Genomic DNA, 16,771 nt, shown 5'->3' with positions numbered 1-16,771 from the left:
TATACAATAAAATAATTCTGAGAGAAATACTATGATTTTGATTTCAAACACAAATGTGTTAATTAACTACCCGTTTTGTTAATATTAATATTGTTCACCGTACAAATTGTTCATTAAATTCTAAATTATTTAATACAAATGTATATTTAATATAACTATTAAAAATAATTATATAGTAGGAACATTATTGCAGATATCATATTATTCGGTTTTAGGACTATAAAAAAGGACAAACATTTATTTTATATCTAAAGTGTGGAAAATAATATTCAATTATAAAATTACTGATAAATCTTCAACATTGGTACTTTTTAGAATAAATTTGGTATAGATTTTATTAATTCCACAGCACGACTCGTTCAATAATAATCATAATAACAATTTAGTTCAGATTAATGAAAACCAAAAGCGAAATTTTCTTTTATATTTGAAGAACTTCAAATTATTTACTGAATTATTAAGTTTGTTTAATTGAACTGATTTCAAATGTTAATATTAAAAAAATATGTTGATTAAAAATAAATGTTGCATTTAATTTAAATATTAAACGAAAACTTTAAATTAATTAGAACCATACAATATAATTAAATATAATTATTTGACTTTTTTAATAAAGAATCATTTTACAACTTGAAATAATTTACTTTTATTATAGTGGAAATGGAATACATAAAGATAAAATTATAATATTTATAATATTTTACTTTACTGATGGAATATTCTCCGTATAGTCCTTAATTTAGCAAGCTTTTAAACACTTGTTTTGAAAGTACTATGTTGGGGTAAGATGGCAAAGTGCTTTGAAAATTGGTTCACATAAAAAAATTGTGTCAGTCTTCATGGAGAATATTTTGAAAAACAAGAAACAATTAAATTTTGTTCATATACGTGTATCTCGAAACTGATCGAACATCCAAATGTATCTTCTAGCAGTCTTAACTATCATATTTGTCCAATAATTTAACAGTATTTGTACTTTGTTTGATGTATTTGTAATATAAATATTCCGAATACTACATTTGTGTACAAACTTATAATAAATATTTAATTTTACATTTGTTGTGTTACTTAGGTCTAAGATAGTTTTATTATTAAATTAAATATCATGTAAGACTTAGTTTTAATCCTAATATTAAGGTACCTTAATTACCTTAAAGTTTTAGATATTTTTTACAGTTAGCTGCTCAAAACTAAAAATTTTAATAAATAAATGTTATTTTACTGCTTAAAATTAAGCATTTAATTAAAATAAATAAATTTTTACTAAAAAAATTGATTGTTTATTATAATCAAAGTAGTATATATCGTTATACTAACAGACTTTTACTACAATTTGGCAATTTGACAATGAAGAGCAATTACAATATATATATAGTATTGTAATTGCTCTGATTTGTGATGAAGCTCGTGTTAAAGAAAATTCTGGACTATGATACATCTGTGTAGATCATTAGTCGTTCACTGAATAAGCAGTTTGTAATTAATACACGATATATGCTTAGAGTGAAATCGTGACCAATCATCACATAATAATTTATTATCCCAATTGCTTACAACTAAAAGTATGACTATATTTTAAAATATCTATAATAAATACTAAAAAGCATTTAGTTAATGAATTCTCAAACAAGCGAAATAATACACAACATATTTTATACAAGTTACCTAATATATTACACTGATATTTTCAAATAGTTTAATGGAAAAGTAACGTTGTATATCAGGGATGGCTCCTTGATAGTCCGAGCCATTTTTCATAATTTGAAATGTTTCGTGTATTATGCAAAAAATGTATTAAAAAAATTTGTTTACTAAAATTATACTTATTGAAAAGTACAAAATATGTGTATTATAATATTAAAAATTAAATATATATTTTACTTCTCTTGATAATTCTGGAATGAAAAGGGAACGGGGGTACATTTATCGAGAGCCACAAATATTCCTTCAAAGAGCCTCAGGTTGGCCACCTTTGCGATATATTAATAAAATCATAGATATCTTAGTTTATATCAATAGGATTAATTTTAGCTCAAACAGATGAGAGAAAAATAAAGATTTTTTTTTCTAATTTTATACATTTTTATTAGTTTTTATAAATAGGGCTATTTTATTTAATTTATGACTAACTGTGATAATAATTTACAAAAACTAAGTTTCTTTAATTTAGTCAATCTCTAATTTTCTTAGCTTAGCGAGAGAGGGTCGCAAAGGATTTTGTTTGCCATTCTGAAGCCGACTGTACATAGTAATATTATTGTGTTTTACTTTACTTTTAATTAATATTGTTGGTAATAAACAATAATTATTATAATGTACTTAAATTTTACTCAAGATATAAAAATATAATTTCAATTTTTATATACCACTTTATCATTGAAGTAAATTAATCTTTAGTAACGTATAATAGATAATTTATGTATAAATTACCGAATGTTTTATGGTTTTTACTTTCTTAAAACATAGTTTTTATTAAGAACAATTCAAACAATTCATCAAATTATATATCAACAACAATGTTGAAGATTCGCATCGAGTTCCATACATTCAAGTTTGTGTAACGCTATAAGAAACAGACAAAATCTTGTTTACTTCACTGCTAATGTATTATGAACATGTGGGTCCAAGCAGTTCCGTTCCGATTCAGAAACCGAACCGTGCCGAGTCCAAAGGTGCCGAACGTGTCTCACGAAAATATCAAGTTCAGAGGGGTACGGTTTGCTGAATGGCCACACTGATCGACACTGTCGATTCGACACTTTCCGACCGGACCCCACGCCGAGAACACTTCCGTGCTGCTCCTGAACAGAAAGTGATTTCAGCGGACATATTGATCCAAATCATTATATTTTCGTTTCACCCTTATCCACCCTTCTGTACAATTTTATTTTTAATTTTGCACGTTTTACCCGTTTTTTCTGGATTTTTTTAATTTCATACCCGGTGACTTTATTAGTCACAAAGGGTATTTACCGGCGTAAACAACTTGTTTACATCAAGTATTTTTTCTTTTTGAACATATTTAATCATTTTTTGCATGTTTATTTTTGTAAACATTCATAACTAGGGTATTCACCCAACCACCGAATTCCTTAATCAGGGTATTCACCGACGTAAACAATAGTATTTTACACTACAAGGGAAGAAAGTTTGAGATTCCTGCCTTGCGCGCAGGGCAGGGCTCTCAAACTTTCTTCCCGTGTAGTGTATACTATTTTTCTTACTACCTCGGCTACGCCTCGGGCAATATGGCGCGCAGGGCAGGAATCTCAAACTTTTTTCCCGTGTAGTGTATACTATTTTTCTTACTACCTCGGTCGAAAGTACGTATTTTGCTTCCCGGTTCCACGACAGAAAAATACTATTTTCTGTCGTGGAACCGGGGAGCAAAATACGTACTTTCGACCGAGGTAGTAAGAAAAATTATTTACGCCGTGTTTCTTTGACTTTTCGGTACTTTATCGTTAATTTCTGCATGGTTACTGCCTTTTAGGCTAATTTGGCATTAATTTATTTTTCTTAGTGGATGACTAATCACCGATTAGTCATTAGCACAAATCCAGGCGCTGTTCGCCTAACTTCGTTCGGTGAAGGATACCATCGCCGGCCAACCATCGGCCGATACCCTGGCGGCTGCCCACCCCCCAGCTGCCGCCCCCAAACCTACCACCGCCCCCCAATCCCAAAAACAGCACTCCAGCTGTAGTTCCTAAGCCCGCTGCCACCCCCAAGCTCGCCACCGCCCCCAAGGGCAACCAACCACCCCCCAACCCCAAAATCAGCATTCCAGCTGTTTCTTCCAAGCCCGTTGCTCCTTCCACGAGCAACCAAACCCTCCCATCCCCCAAACCCGGCGCACCCGCCAACTCTTCGAAACCAGCCGTTCCTCCAAGGAACGGCAAACCGGTGGCTAAGAAGGCGAAAGTCCTCAAGCCACTGTCATGGTCCGACTCGGATTCCGAGATGTCGGTCGATGTTCCCCTTACTCCAGCGGCCCCCCGTGCCACCCCCGCCCCCGTTCCCGCGCGTAAGCGCAAAAACCATGCCTCCTCCGCCTCATCGACGGAATCCTCTGAACGGAACGAGGTTTCCGTCGAAAAGACGGTTCCAATTCATGTGCGTGATCACTCCGTGTGGCCCGCACTACAAAAGAAGCTCGCCGGTGGTGACATCCGCTACCGGCAAGCGAAGAACACCTCCCTGGGCGTTCGGATCATCCCCGAACGAGTGCGGGACCACCGAGCTATCACAAAGCTTCTCGAAAAGAGAAGCATCCCCTACAACACTCACCAACTGCCCGAAGATAAGCAACTTGTTGCTATCATTCGCGGCGTAAACCAGGCCGTTTCCGAAGACCAGGTTCGCTCCGAACTGGTCAGCAAAGGCCTACCCATCGTCAAGGTGCATCGCATGCGCCGAGGCGAAAATATCTGGCCACTGATGTCGGTGCACCTGCACCGAACGGAGGTGGCCAAGGCAATTTTTGACGTCCACGTCGTTGCGGGCCTCTCGGTAACCGTGGAGCCAAAAAGAAAATCCACTGTCGTCCCACAGTGTGGCCGATGCCAAAAGTTCGGCCACACAAGCAATTATTGCGCGGCCAATTTCGTGTGCAGTTTCTGCGCACACGGCCATATCTCCGCGGAATGCCGCAAAAAATCCGTGGACGGCGCCAAGCCACGATGCGCCAATTGTGGCGGCGAACACCGTGCCACATACCGCGGGTGCCCGAAGGCACCCAAATCCAAAAATCCCCGGCCCCCAAAAAGGCCACCCCAACCCCCCGAGCAGCCAAACCGGTGACACCTGGAGTCTCGTACGCCCAGGCGGCCACCGCCGCTCCGCAACCTGCTCCTCAGGTCGTGCCGGCTCCACCGGCCGCCCCCGCGCCCCCGACCGCCCCATCCACCCCCAACAATGTCTCCCTTGATTCGATCCAGCACTTCGTGCTGGTCGTTCAGCCATTACTGGCGCAACTGGCAACGGCACTTCAACCGTTTGCCGCCCCCCTCTCCGCCCAAGTGACTCGTAATGTCTAAGTCACTAAAGATTCTCTCCTGGAACGCTAGAAGCGTTAAAAAGCACTCTCTTGAACTGATCGGGTTCATTCAATATCATGATGTAGATGTTGCGTGCATACAGGAAACTTTCCTGAAACCCAACACCAACTTCTACATCCCCAACTTCCAAGTCCTCCGGAACGACCGTGTCGTTCAGGCGGGCGGTGGAGTCGCCATCCTAATCCGAGATTCTATTCGGCACAATAGAATCGATACTTCTTCTTTTCTGGGCGAGTCGATAGGTATCGATTTCGGCTCAGAATACGGTCGTGTCCGAATTATTTCGGCATACGTTCCGCCAAGCGAGAGTGTTTCCGAACTTAACTTACCCTCCCTGTTTCAGTCCGATTCCCCGACGATAGTGGCAGGTGATCTCAACTCCAAACACACAGCGTGGAACTGTTCCTCCACCAACACCAACGGGCGATCGCTTCTCAGATCTGCCCTTGCCCACGGTTTCGTCATTGAAACGACTGAAACTCCCAACCATTTTCCGGACAGTGAGGATCTAACTCCAGACATCCTAACTGTCTTTCTATGCAAAAACATCCCCTTCACGGTTGACATCGTCAACCATGCTGCCCTTTCCTCTGACCACAATCCGGTTATGATGGAAACCCGGTCCGACTATGACCAATCCGACCCCCTCCGGAAGAAAACGAACTGGCTTCACTACCAGTTTCTTCTGGAGAAGTCAGACGTTCGTTGTAACGTTCTGAACACCCCCGCTGACATTGATGCGGAAGTTTCCAAACTTTCCGGCAACATCATTGCAGCAATCGACTGTGCGACCACGCTCGTACCCGCCCGCCGTGCCCGGTCCAGACTTCCACTGGACGCTGTTATCCTTGTCAAAAGGAAAAATCGTTTTCGTAAACGATGGCAGCGTTCCAGGGACCCAGAACGAAATATAACGCCTTAAACCGCCAATTTCAACCTCGGCTGCTTGAAATCAGAAGCGCTTCGTTTCACGATTTCGTAGCCGAGGCCGAAACTAACGAGTGTGGAAAGTCGTAAAGTCCATTCGTGGTGCCCGCACGATATACCCGCCCATTTCACATAACGGAACCCAACTTACCCTCGACGCCGACAAAGCCGAAGCATTCGCTGAGTCTTTGGAAGCCCAGTGCTCCCCCAATCCCAGCGATCCCCAATTCGCGGTTGAACACCGCGACATCTCCGAGACCATCGATGCCATGGTCTTTCCCGTACCGAACCCAAATATCCGTCACACTTCCCCGAATGAAATCTCTGATTTCATTCGTCTCCTTAAAAACCGCAAGAGTCCAGGGCCTGATTCGATACCGAATCATGCCCTGAAACTCCTCCCACCCCTCCACATCACTATGTTGACTAACATAGTCAACGTTATCCTTCGCCTCCAACACTTCCCGGCGGCTTGGAAACAAGCCACCGTGATCTCCATCCCCAAGGCTGGCAAACCTGCCAACCTTACCACCAGTTACCGACCCATCAGTCTCCTGTCCACCTTGAGCAAAGTCGCCGAGAGCGTCATACGTTCTCGGATCGACGATCATGTGGCTGCACGCAACCTGATCCCGAACGATCAGTTCGGGTTCAGGCTTGCACACGGCACCGGTCACCAGCTTTTGCGGGTGACCGAGACCATCGCCGGCCTTCGCAACCAAACAAACATGTATCCATGCTCCTCCTTGACGTCCAACAAGCCTTCGACCGTGTCTGGCACGAAGGCTTGATCCATAAACTTTCCGACATGGAATTTCCTCCATACCTGGTAGGTACGTACGGTAACTTCTCTCCTGGTACACACAGTGGAGATTGAACATCAACCCCGTGAAATCTGAGGCCGTTTTCTTTTCGAAACGTCTCAGAAAACCCCCCAAACTCCATATCTATGACCACCAAATAGAATGGAGTCCGTCGGCTAAATATCTGGGAGTAATCCTGGATAGAAAGCTGTCGTTCCTCCCCCAAAAGAAGCTGACCAGGGAAAAAGCCCTGGCAGCGTTTGTATCTCTCAAACCTTTCTTTCATGCGAAGAAAGTCTCCCAAAGCACCAAACTTCGCGTCTTCAAAGCTGTGGTGCACAACATATTTACATATGCTTTGCCGATCTGGGGCACGATTAAGCCGTGCCATGTTCGTTCCTTGCAAGGAACTTACATGAGCCTGGTGAGATCTGCCCTGGGCATTCCTTACTATATTCGAAACGCACAAGTCCGCCTCGAATCTAATATTCCAACCTTTACGGAAATCAGACATAGATACGCCGTAAATCCCCGGAATTCGCTTCCCGAACACCCCAACCCGGAGATCTCCAGTCTGTGCGACATACTCCCCCGAGGAACCGATAGGTACAAAAGGCCTTGCCTTTTGGCTATCGATCCCGATTTCTAAGCGTCCATTGCGACATCTTCCCCAAATTAGCGGTCAGTCCGCTAACAGTACCGAAATATACCCCCCTTTGTTCACCGCGACTTCGGTTCGCTCATTCCGCATGGTTATGATCTTCGGATCGGTGCCCGGAGAGTGGTTTTTAGTCCGTGTGAATCGGACACTTGCCTCCGCCGACCCAGTTTCAGGAGGCGTGTACCAAGATTTTCCATTCTCTCGTCCCAAAACAAAAGCGTTAGACCTTACTTGCGGATTGAAATGGAACATCAATATTCTTCAGTAAACAACAAAGAAAGATATGTACTTTTAATTAAGTGCATTCAAAATATTTATTTTTTATTTAAAATAATTACACTATATTCTTTCTCCGACTATTCATTTTCATCTAAATCAAAACATTTTTAACTTACATTAAATATTAAAATAAATGCGAAATAGTCACAGAGATAACACGCTTTTGAAAAATACATTTGTTAAATAATCTATATATAAATTTCTAAATATTTTGTTAGGTAACCTTTGTCCGTTATAATCACCTATAAACGACGATTTTAACAACTTTGAACAAGTTTGTATGTAAGCTTTGTATCATTATCATGCATAAATAGACTTGAATGTGATATTTCTTTGGCCAACCAAATCAGATTAATCAGTCATGTGAAAAATAATGGAGACACATATATGAAATAAGTTGAAAATGCCCTTGTGTTACAATTTGTCTAAATTTATTCGAAATTGCAACATTGCATCTTTGAACGACGAAAGCAAATAAAACAACTGCATAAAACGATATTTCATACCGGAAAAAAAACGTAAATTGCTCGGAGACAATTATCGGAAATACAGTAAAATATAAGCTCCAAAAGAAAACGTGAGGCCAAATAACGCCGAATATTGAACGTATAGGAGAATTAGTATTAAGACAAATAATAAATAAACTAAGCAAAACGGAGGCACGAATGGGTAGCCGAATGTGAGCCGAATAATCGAATCGCTCTGAGAAAAGTGCGTCAGTGAAGAAATAATGAGTTAATTAGAAATTGATCGTCGCTGTCAACGGACACATTTCCGTTTTGTCGATATCATTATTGTTGAGTAGTAATACAGAATTAAATAGTGTACCCTTTTGAGTAAAGTGTAAATAGACGTTATAAATGAACAAAATGGAATCTCAAAAACCTGACCCATTCCCAACAAACGCTTCATTACGAGATATAAATAAAAATCCTTTTCCACCGTCAAAAAATTTTTTTGAAAAACAATAAAAATGAATTTACTTTACTAAATTTACTTTTACTAACTTTACTACTTTGACCGTTTACACTTCGACTATTCGAAAATTGCCAAGAATAGTTTAAAAACGAAAAGGCCAACAGGAGTCCTTTTCCTATCGAAATGTTAAAACGAACGTTAAAAAAACAGTTACAATTTACTAAAGGGTGTGCATACTGGCCAGTGGGGAAAAGTGGCGCAATATTTTTTAGTTAGATGAAGCCAAATGTAATTTTGTTCACCACGATTGCCGAACTCCACATATACCGTGTCTTATTGTAATGCAGTGATGGACTGAGGCAACCTAGGCACGTGCCTAGGGCCCGTAATTTTTGGGGCCCGAAACTTAGGTTTTTAATTATTATAATTAATTTTTATTTTTATTTAACAGAAAGACATCTTATGTGAGTTGTGATTGAAAATTGTGCAAATAAGACTTAAGTACCTTGACTTGATTGCAAACAAAACAAAGATTGTTTTAGATTCATAATTAATACTTTCTGGAATTCCTAAAATAAAATGTTTTTATAAAAGTATTACAAATTGTTAACTGTAGATGGATAACAATTATAATATTCGTCATCATTTTCACAAATTTTAACTGCACAAACTTCTGAAACATCAATTCTGTCCGAAACTATTCTGTAAAAAGACCACCAGGAAAATCCAAGCAATTCTGTTTGAAACGAAGAAATAAAAGGAGAAACTATAAATTTAAAATCTCTCAAGCACATTAACTCCATTCTAATTTTCATAACAAGATCTAAAATTACCTGACGCATTGACACTGAACTGGAAAAACAAATTATAATTGAAAAAAAATATTGAAGAATATCCTGGTAAAAATTATTGATTCAACACCTGATATTCCTCGCATAGATCAACTGACCGTCATTATTCGCTATGTTCTTCTAGGTGGTATAAAAGAAATAATTTTGGGATTTCTACCAATATTTTCTTGTACTGGTGAAAACTGGAGAAAGTTATTTTAGAATTTTTAAAAAATATAGAATTAGACACTAACTGTCGGGGACAGAGTTATGATAATGCGTTTAGTATGTCCGGTAAATAGAAGGGACTTCAATCCAGAATAAAGCATCTTTTTTTTCTGGCCATTTTATTACCATGCGCAAATCATTAATTAATTTTAATTGGAAACGCTGTCGCCGAAATTTACATGGAAATGATCACTTTGTTCAGTATCGTACAGGTATTGTACATATTTTTTTTCAAGTTCTACTTGTAGGTGGAATGCATTACAACAATTTTTTAAGAGAAAATACTTAAGTATTAAACCTATTTGTGACACCAGGTGGTCTGCTCGTTCCGATGTTGTGAAATTGGAAAATTACGAAAAAATTATACATTGTTTACGTCATTTTACCTAAAACAAGGATGAAAAACCATTAACAAGATTTTAATATATGATTTCATATAATCTACTACAATAATACTCTGCTTTTCACCATTCCGAAACTTTTCTACAATTTGTTGTTTAATTCGTATCGATAAATGGACACTTCTAGGCATTCTTAGCTTTAAGGAACGATGTCGGACATAAAAATAAATTATAAAATCAAATGTGTCGAATATAGGGTTTGGTTGCTTTACTTATGAAACCTTGCCAAAATAAAATGTATAAAAATTATGTAAATAAAAATATTAATTTAAATTAAAAAGAAATGTTCTTTTAATAAAATGATTATGTTTTTTAATTTGTTGCGATAATGTCAGAGAAATGGTTTTCTGACAACAAAGTTCAACTTTTAAGCTGGTCTGTCTCATCACCTGACCTAAATCCTATCGGGAACTTATCGCACGTTGTGAAGCTCTGAGCTACAGAACTCTAAAGTTAAAGGAAAGTTTAAATTCTCTAAAACGTAGTTGAATTATATAAACAATAGTATTTTATACTGATTTAATAATGGAAAAGTGCGTAAGTGAAAAAATGATAAGTTAGTTGGAAATTGATCGTCCAGTCCTCGCACATATTTTCGTTTTGTCGTATTATTATTGTTAATTCGTAATACAAAATTAAATAGTGTATCGTTTCGAGTAAAGTGTAAATAGACGTTATAAATGAACAAAATGGTATCTCGAAATTCTGACCCTTTCCCGACATCAGAAGTAGTATCTGACACATAACATTGTGGCGTACAATGATGGATATACAAAATAAAAATATGTTAGAACTGATTAAAGCAATGAGACTAGTCCAAAAAACTCAAAAAATTTTGACAATTTTGGAAGTGATCCGATGTCTTGGTGTGCAACAGTAGATATGATTTTGACAGAGACAGTAGAAATCTGTCCTATAGTGGGAGACTGTCTTTATTGTACGTGATGTCTCTTTCGTACTGCGACATATATATATATATATAAATATATATATATATATATATATATATATATATATATATATATATATATATATATATATATATATATATTTATATATATATATATATATTTATATATATATATATATATGTCGCAGCGCGGTCAGGATTATCGGCCATTTCGAATATTAAATAACACGCAAATAGTCCTTACAATGTAATTGAACTAACAGGCACAGGATTACAACTAATAGTCAAACAATTAGGAGTCGTATGAAACGCGGTGATCCCGACGGTTATGCCAAGCCAAGCCAAGACTTCTACACAGCTTCCCTGACGGAGCTTAACTGTCCGCCCTCGCAGGTCTCCTCTACCGTCACCCTCGGTTCGAGTACCATCCCCTGCTTAGCACTTCCGCTGATTCCACCCAAGTACTATAAGTATGCAACCCATAGTACTACTTGCGTTTCACATGAACCCTCCGACATATATATATATCTTGGAAAAGTGCGTAAGTGAAGAAGTGATAAGTTAATTGGAAATTGATCGTCGCGGTCCTCGGACATATTTTCGTTTTGTCGTATTATTATTGTTAATTCGTAATACAAAATTAAATAGTGTATCGTTTCGAGTAAAGTGTAAATAGACGTTATAAATGAACAAAATGTTATCTCGAAATTCTGACCCTTTCCCGACATCAGAAGTAGGATCTGACACATAACATTGTGGCGTACAATGATGGATATACAAAATAAAAATATGTTAGAACTGATTAAAGCAATGAGACTAGTCCAAAAAACTGGAAGACTGTCTCTATTGTACATGATGTCTCGTTCGTACTGTGTATATATATATATATTAGAAATCTTGTTGGAAATGGTAAAAAAAATACTGTGAAAGTTGCAGTTCATGCAGTTGATAACCAGTTTGAAAAAGAATGATTAGATTGTGGCATATAATTTTTTGTACAAAGTTCTTTTAAAAAATAAAACCAATTCTTATAGTTACCTGCTTCTAATTAAGTAAATAACCTTATTTTAATTGCAAAAGTAGACATGCCCATTAAAATTGTAATTTTTATAAAATACCTATAAATATGTGAATTCTTAAAGCGTCCCCTTAATTTTATGTTATTTTTTCAAATTTGTCATAAAAAAAATTTATTTAAAAAAATAATGAACTACAAAAGTTTTTCTGTGTTTTCTCAGTTTTTTTATGTGGACTTGTCGGACTTAAATTATGTTAGGAAAATGAAATGACTTAGTTTTTGTTTGAACGGGACGTGCAACTTTTGCAGTGGCAATTGTAGCCGTGCGCTTATGCAACTACTTACTCCGAGTTATTTGAATACAAACACAGATATCCCGTATGAAACGCCACTGTTGTGAACGCTGTGTGAAATCCCCGATTAAGAATAACTCGAACAGTCCAGTTGTTCAAGGGTCAGTGGATCGAGATTGACAGTGATTTTTTTTTTTTAATTTAGTGGAATTGTTCCTTTTATATACTATACACGATGAATCAACAAGAACCGAAGACTTGCTATTGTATAATAACAAAGATCTTAACAGCTCTATTGAAAGCTATGCAGGAAAATGTGGGAATGTCGAAATGTTTGGTAGAAAGCTGGAAACTCTTTGTTCAAGCAAAATTAGACTAGTACGTTTGCTTATTTTTTGAATAAAATTATTTGCTTTAAATATATCCGTTATTAGAAAAATATTTTGATTCCATTACTAATTTTGAATGTTTTATTTTAGCCGATGTGTTTATACCAAGGAAGACTTGGAAATGTTTAGAACAAAAATTAGAGGTATGTATGATAAGATCATTTAACTACAATAAATATTACTAATTATACGCATATTTTGACTATTAGCACTTCCTGAATGTATACAAGTTAAAATGTTTACATTAAAGCAGATAGTATTTAACGACAATCTGTTGAAAATAACTCCACAGAGAATTATTACTTTGTGCAAAATTCAAAACGACAATAAAATGATAAATGCGGTTGCAAAATTAAGGAACCCCAGAACTTTTACTTATGATGAGGTAATATCAGAAATTACAGCACTGTGTAAATTAACACACACAAACATATTGTCCATTATTGGTATTAATTTGGAACACGGTGTTATTCTTACCGAACACATGGAAAAAGGAAATCTATATTTTGTGTGCAAGGCAAGTGTTGTCATGTAATATGAAAATATGTGTATCAAATTTCAATTATTATTTTAGGTAAAACAAACCACAAATCAACAGTTCAGATATATTTTTGATGTAATTAAAGGACTTCAATATATGCATGACCAAAAATTCATCCATAGAGATTTAGAATGTCTTAACGTTTTCGTTAATGCTAAAGGAAACTGCAAGATCGGAGATTTTGAATATGCTGTGTATCTTGGAAATTCTGAGGAATATGTTAGTCGTGGGGTATGTGCCTAAATTTATCATTAATTTAAATTTTTGCCTGCTGTTTTGATTCTGTAATGATTAACGTATTTTAGGAGCGTTTGGAATTTGCTCATTGTTCGTTCGAAGTAATGATGCACCGAACGTTTTCGTACGCAAGCGACATTTTCAGTTTAGCATATTTAATTTCGGAAGTTTTGTTATCTCCTACCATCGATGTCCGCTGTAAACCGCTAAATTTGATTTCTGAATTAAAGTAAGTGTATAATTATTAGCCATGTACTTTAATTACAATTAATTAATTGTATAATTTCATTGCAGGAAAATTTTAAATACAGAAAGTTGTCCAGAGATCTTATTTAATGTTCTAAGTGAAGCATTTTTACCAATTCCTAAACGGCGCCCGCCTATAAAAACTTTCTATAATATTTTTGATTCTTTACTAAAATAAATAATCAATTTATTCTTTATTTTTATATTAAAAGTTTGCAAAATTTTAGTAACGGAATGTATAAATTTTATAAATAAAATTATATAATTTTTAATATATTTTTTTATTACAACCAATTATATTATTTGAAAAGCCCATAGAAAATATTTAAGTTTGATTTTTCGTAGTATATCATAGATAAAATAAAATACTTTTAGAAACTTTGAAATAAGCTAAACACTTGACAAATTGATAATCAGCATCTACACTTAACCCAAAATGTAATAGCAAATCAATATAATACGTCCTCAATATTTTTGTCAGATATTTAAATTAAAATGCTCATAAAATTTTTTCATTTCCTAAAAATTAATGAAATCTTACATTCATTTTATTTTTAACGAGATGTAGACGTTCTAGAGAAGACGTTAAGGCACACCCGGTGTGTGATCTAAAAAAGGTTATTTTTGAGATTTTTTTAATTAAAACGACTGCATCAAATGTTTGGAGGATATATTTGTGAATAATGAATATACAGTAAAATTTTCTAATGAAAAAAAAAAAATTAATTTTAAGCTATTTATTTCCCTATCTCCTAAATCATACGAGACTTTTTTTGTAGAAAGTTAAATTTTCTATAAAAATATGTATGTCTCATTGTTTTAACTTTGGCTGAAATGCGATCTATCTTACTATTACATTTAAGCCCCTGGGAGCAAATAAATTCGAAAACAACCCTGCTAAGGACCAGTCTAATGTACACAGTGGTGTAATAGTAATTGAACTTTGTGAAAGTGACAGAACGCAATGTGACGTCCCAAAAACCTTAAATATTACTCGGAGCGCTGTTTCTAAGATTCCGTGTAATTCTGCACTAAAGGTTGTGTTGAAAAACGACGTAAACCAGGACCTCCACTCCCAAGATAGACACAATTATAAAAAGGCTCTCCCTCAAAGATACTTGCAAAACATTGAAACAAATAACGGAGGAAATTTAGACACATTTTAATATACATGTTAGTAGCAGAACAGTGAGAAATCGGTTTATTGATGCGGCACTACATGGTCGAGTCGCAGCTAAAAAATCATTGGTATTAAAGAAGTCCCGTCTGGCATTTGCAAAATTCCACTTATCATGGATTCAGGGAAAAAAAGTCCTTTGGAGTGACGAAAATAAATTTAATTTGTTTGGATTGAATGGTAGAACTAATGGAACAGCGATACCATTTTAAATACATTCCTAGAATTAAACATGGTGGTGGAAGCATTATGGTTTGCGTATGCTTTTCTAGATTCAGTTGGGCACTTAATTGAAGTGGAGGGTAAAATGGACTGTTTCCAATACAAGGACATACTGGAGAACATCACGTTTAAGTTTGCCGAAGAAGAGATGGCAGTTCGTTGGATATTTAAACAACACAAAAATCCCAAACACACGTCTAAAATTTTTGAAGAGTGGTTACTAATGAAAAACTTAATTGTACTTGAATGGCAGTGCATCGGAGAAAGACAATAATATGGCGTTATCAAAATGCAGCAAGAATGTAACAACAGTTTTCAAAAACAAATCATGGATATTTTATTGCCAATGGCTAACACCCAAACTACTCAAGCAACATTGAAGATGGCTGCGCAGAAGGTGAATATCAATTAGAGGATGTGTTTTGTCAGACAATAATAAACAACGGGATATATAGTGAAAGAATTTAGTGTTTTTACAAAGTTCAAATGATGGACGCGAACGTTGCTTTGTACCTGTAGCAGCTCGACTAGAGATAATGAAACTGTATCATGATGAGTCGTCTCATATTGGTGCTGATAAAATGTTACTGAAATTACAAGAGAACTTAATATGGTCAGGCATGGGTAAAATGGTACGCAAATATGTTGCAAATTGTAGATCGTGTGTGTTGGGTAAATCTTTTACTGGAAAACGGAGTGGATTGTGTCAACAGAAAATGAAACCTTCAAGTAAAATGGATATGTGGCATATTGATCATGCCGGACCTTTGGTCAAATCTAATAAATACATTCAAATTTTAATGGTTACAGACGTTTTTACTATGTTTGTGCGATTTTGTTTTATTAGACAAAAAAATGCCGAATGTACTAGAAGGGCATTAGATGCATTATTTATAGAATTGGGTTGACCAAAATGAATAATAGCTGAACGGGGAAGAGCATTTGTATCGAGTAAATTTCTAGAATTTCTCAATGATAACTCTGTTGAGCTACACCTAATTGTATCAGGAGTTCCTAGAGGTAATGGACAAGTGTAACGCGTTATGAGAAGTTTGTTTGATGCGATGCGTGCACGACGTCTGAGAGCAACTGACGAACTGTTGAATAGTATGCCATTACAGACAAGTGATGTGTAGTAACCAGTAAAGCAATTACAAACTTTAATAAGAAGAGTGCCGGCAAAACCATACGCTGTTGGTGATAAAGTTGTTGTTGAAAATAGTCAACTGTCGAATGGTGGGAAGTTGAAAGCAAAGTATCACGGACCCTTTGAACTAACACATTGTTTACCTAACGAAAGGTACGTACTCAGAAGGATTGGCAGCCGAGGTAGAACTACAGTAGCAGCGCATAAACAGTTACGAACCTGGCCAGATACGGAAATTCTATAAGGTATGAACAGATTTATTTAATAAGATTGATAAGGTCTCTGCGAGTCAGGCTATGTATAAAGATCCCTAGGTGGTCAGGCTATGTGTAAAGGTTCCTACTTAGTAGGCTAAGATTAAGGTCCCTGCTTAACAGGCTATGTTTGAGGTCCCTACTTTACAGGCTATGTTTAAGGTCCCTACTTTGCAGGCTATATTTAAGGTCCCTATTTGGCAGACTTACATTTTTGTGTTCTAGGCCTG

The 16,771-nt window shown here is 36.4% G+C and overlaps 1 protein-coding gene across 1 annotated transcript; it reads left to right on the top strand.

Moving 5' to 3' along the window:
* Positions 1–12,520: 12,520 nt before the first annotated feature.
* On the top strand, positions 12,521–13,953 carry LOC109601270 (tyrosine-protein kinase HCK). The gene is made up of 6 exons (XM_020017494.2): positions 12,521–12,706; positions 12,808–12,860; positions 12,927–13,234; positions 13,292–13,489; positions 13,564–13,724; positions 13,790–13,953. Exons 1-6 carry the CDS (start codon positions 12,564–12,566, stop codon positions 13,917–13,919), a joined length of 993 nt encoding a protein of 330 aa, XP_019873053.2. The 5' UTR covers positions 12,521–12,563; the 3' UTR covers positions 13,920–13,953.
* The last annotated feature ends 2,818 nt before the right edge of the window (positions 13,954–16,771 follow it).

The sequence above is a fragment of the Aethina tumida genome, chromosome 1 (genome assembly GCF_024364675.1).
Source record: "Aethina tumida isolate Nest 87 chromosome 1, icAetTumi1.1, whole genome shotgun sequence".
NCBI classification, from domain to species: domain Eukaryota; kingdom Metazoa; phylum Arthropoda; class Insecta; order Coleoptera; family Nitidulidae; genus Aethina; species Aethina tumida.
Note: the sequence above shows the minus strand (reverse complement) of the source record. Positions and strands in the feature narration are given on the sequence as shown.

Coding starts and splice junctions, on each gene's coding strand:
- LOC109601270 (XM_020017494.2), top strand. CDS start 12,564: ATGAATCAACAAGAACCGAAGACTTGCTATTGTATAATAACAAAGATC. Junction 13,235..13,291: donor ATCTATATTTTGTGTGCAAG/GCAAGTGTTGTC, acceptor TTATTATTTTAG/GTAAAACAAACCACAAATCA. Junction 13,725..13,789: donor AATTTGATTTCTGAATTAAA/GTAAGTGTATAA, acceptor ATTTCATTGCAG/GAAAATTTTAAATACAGAAA.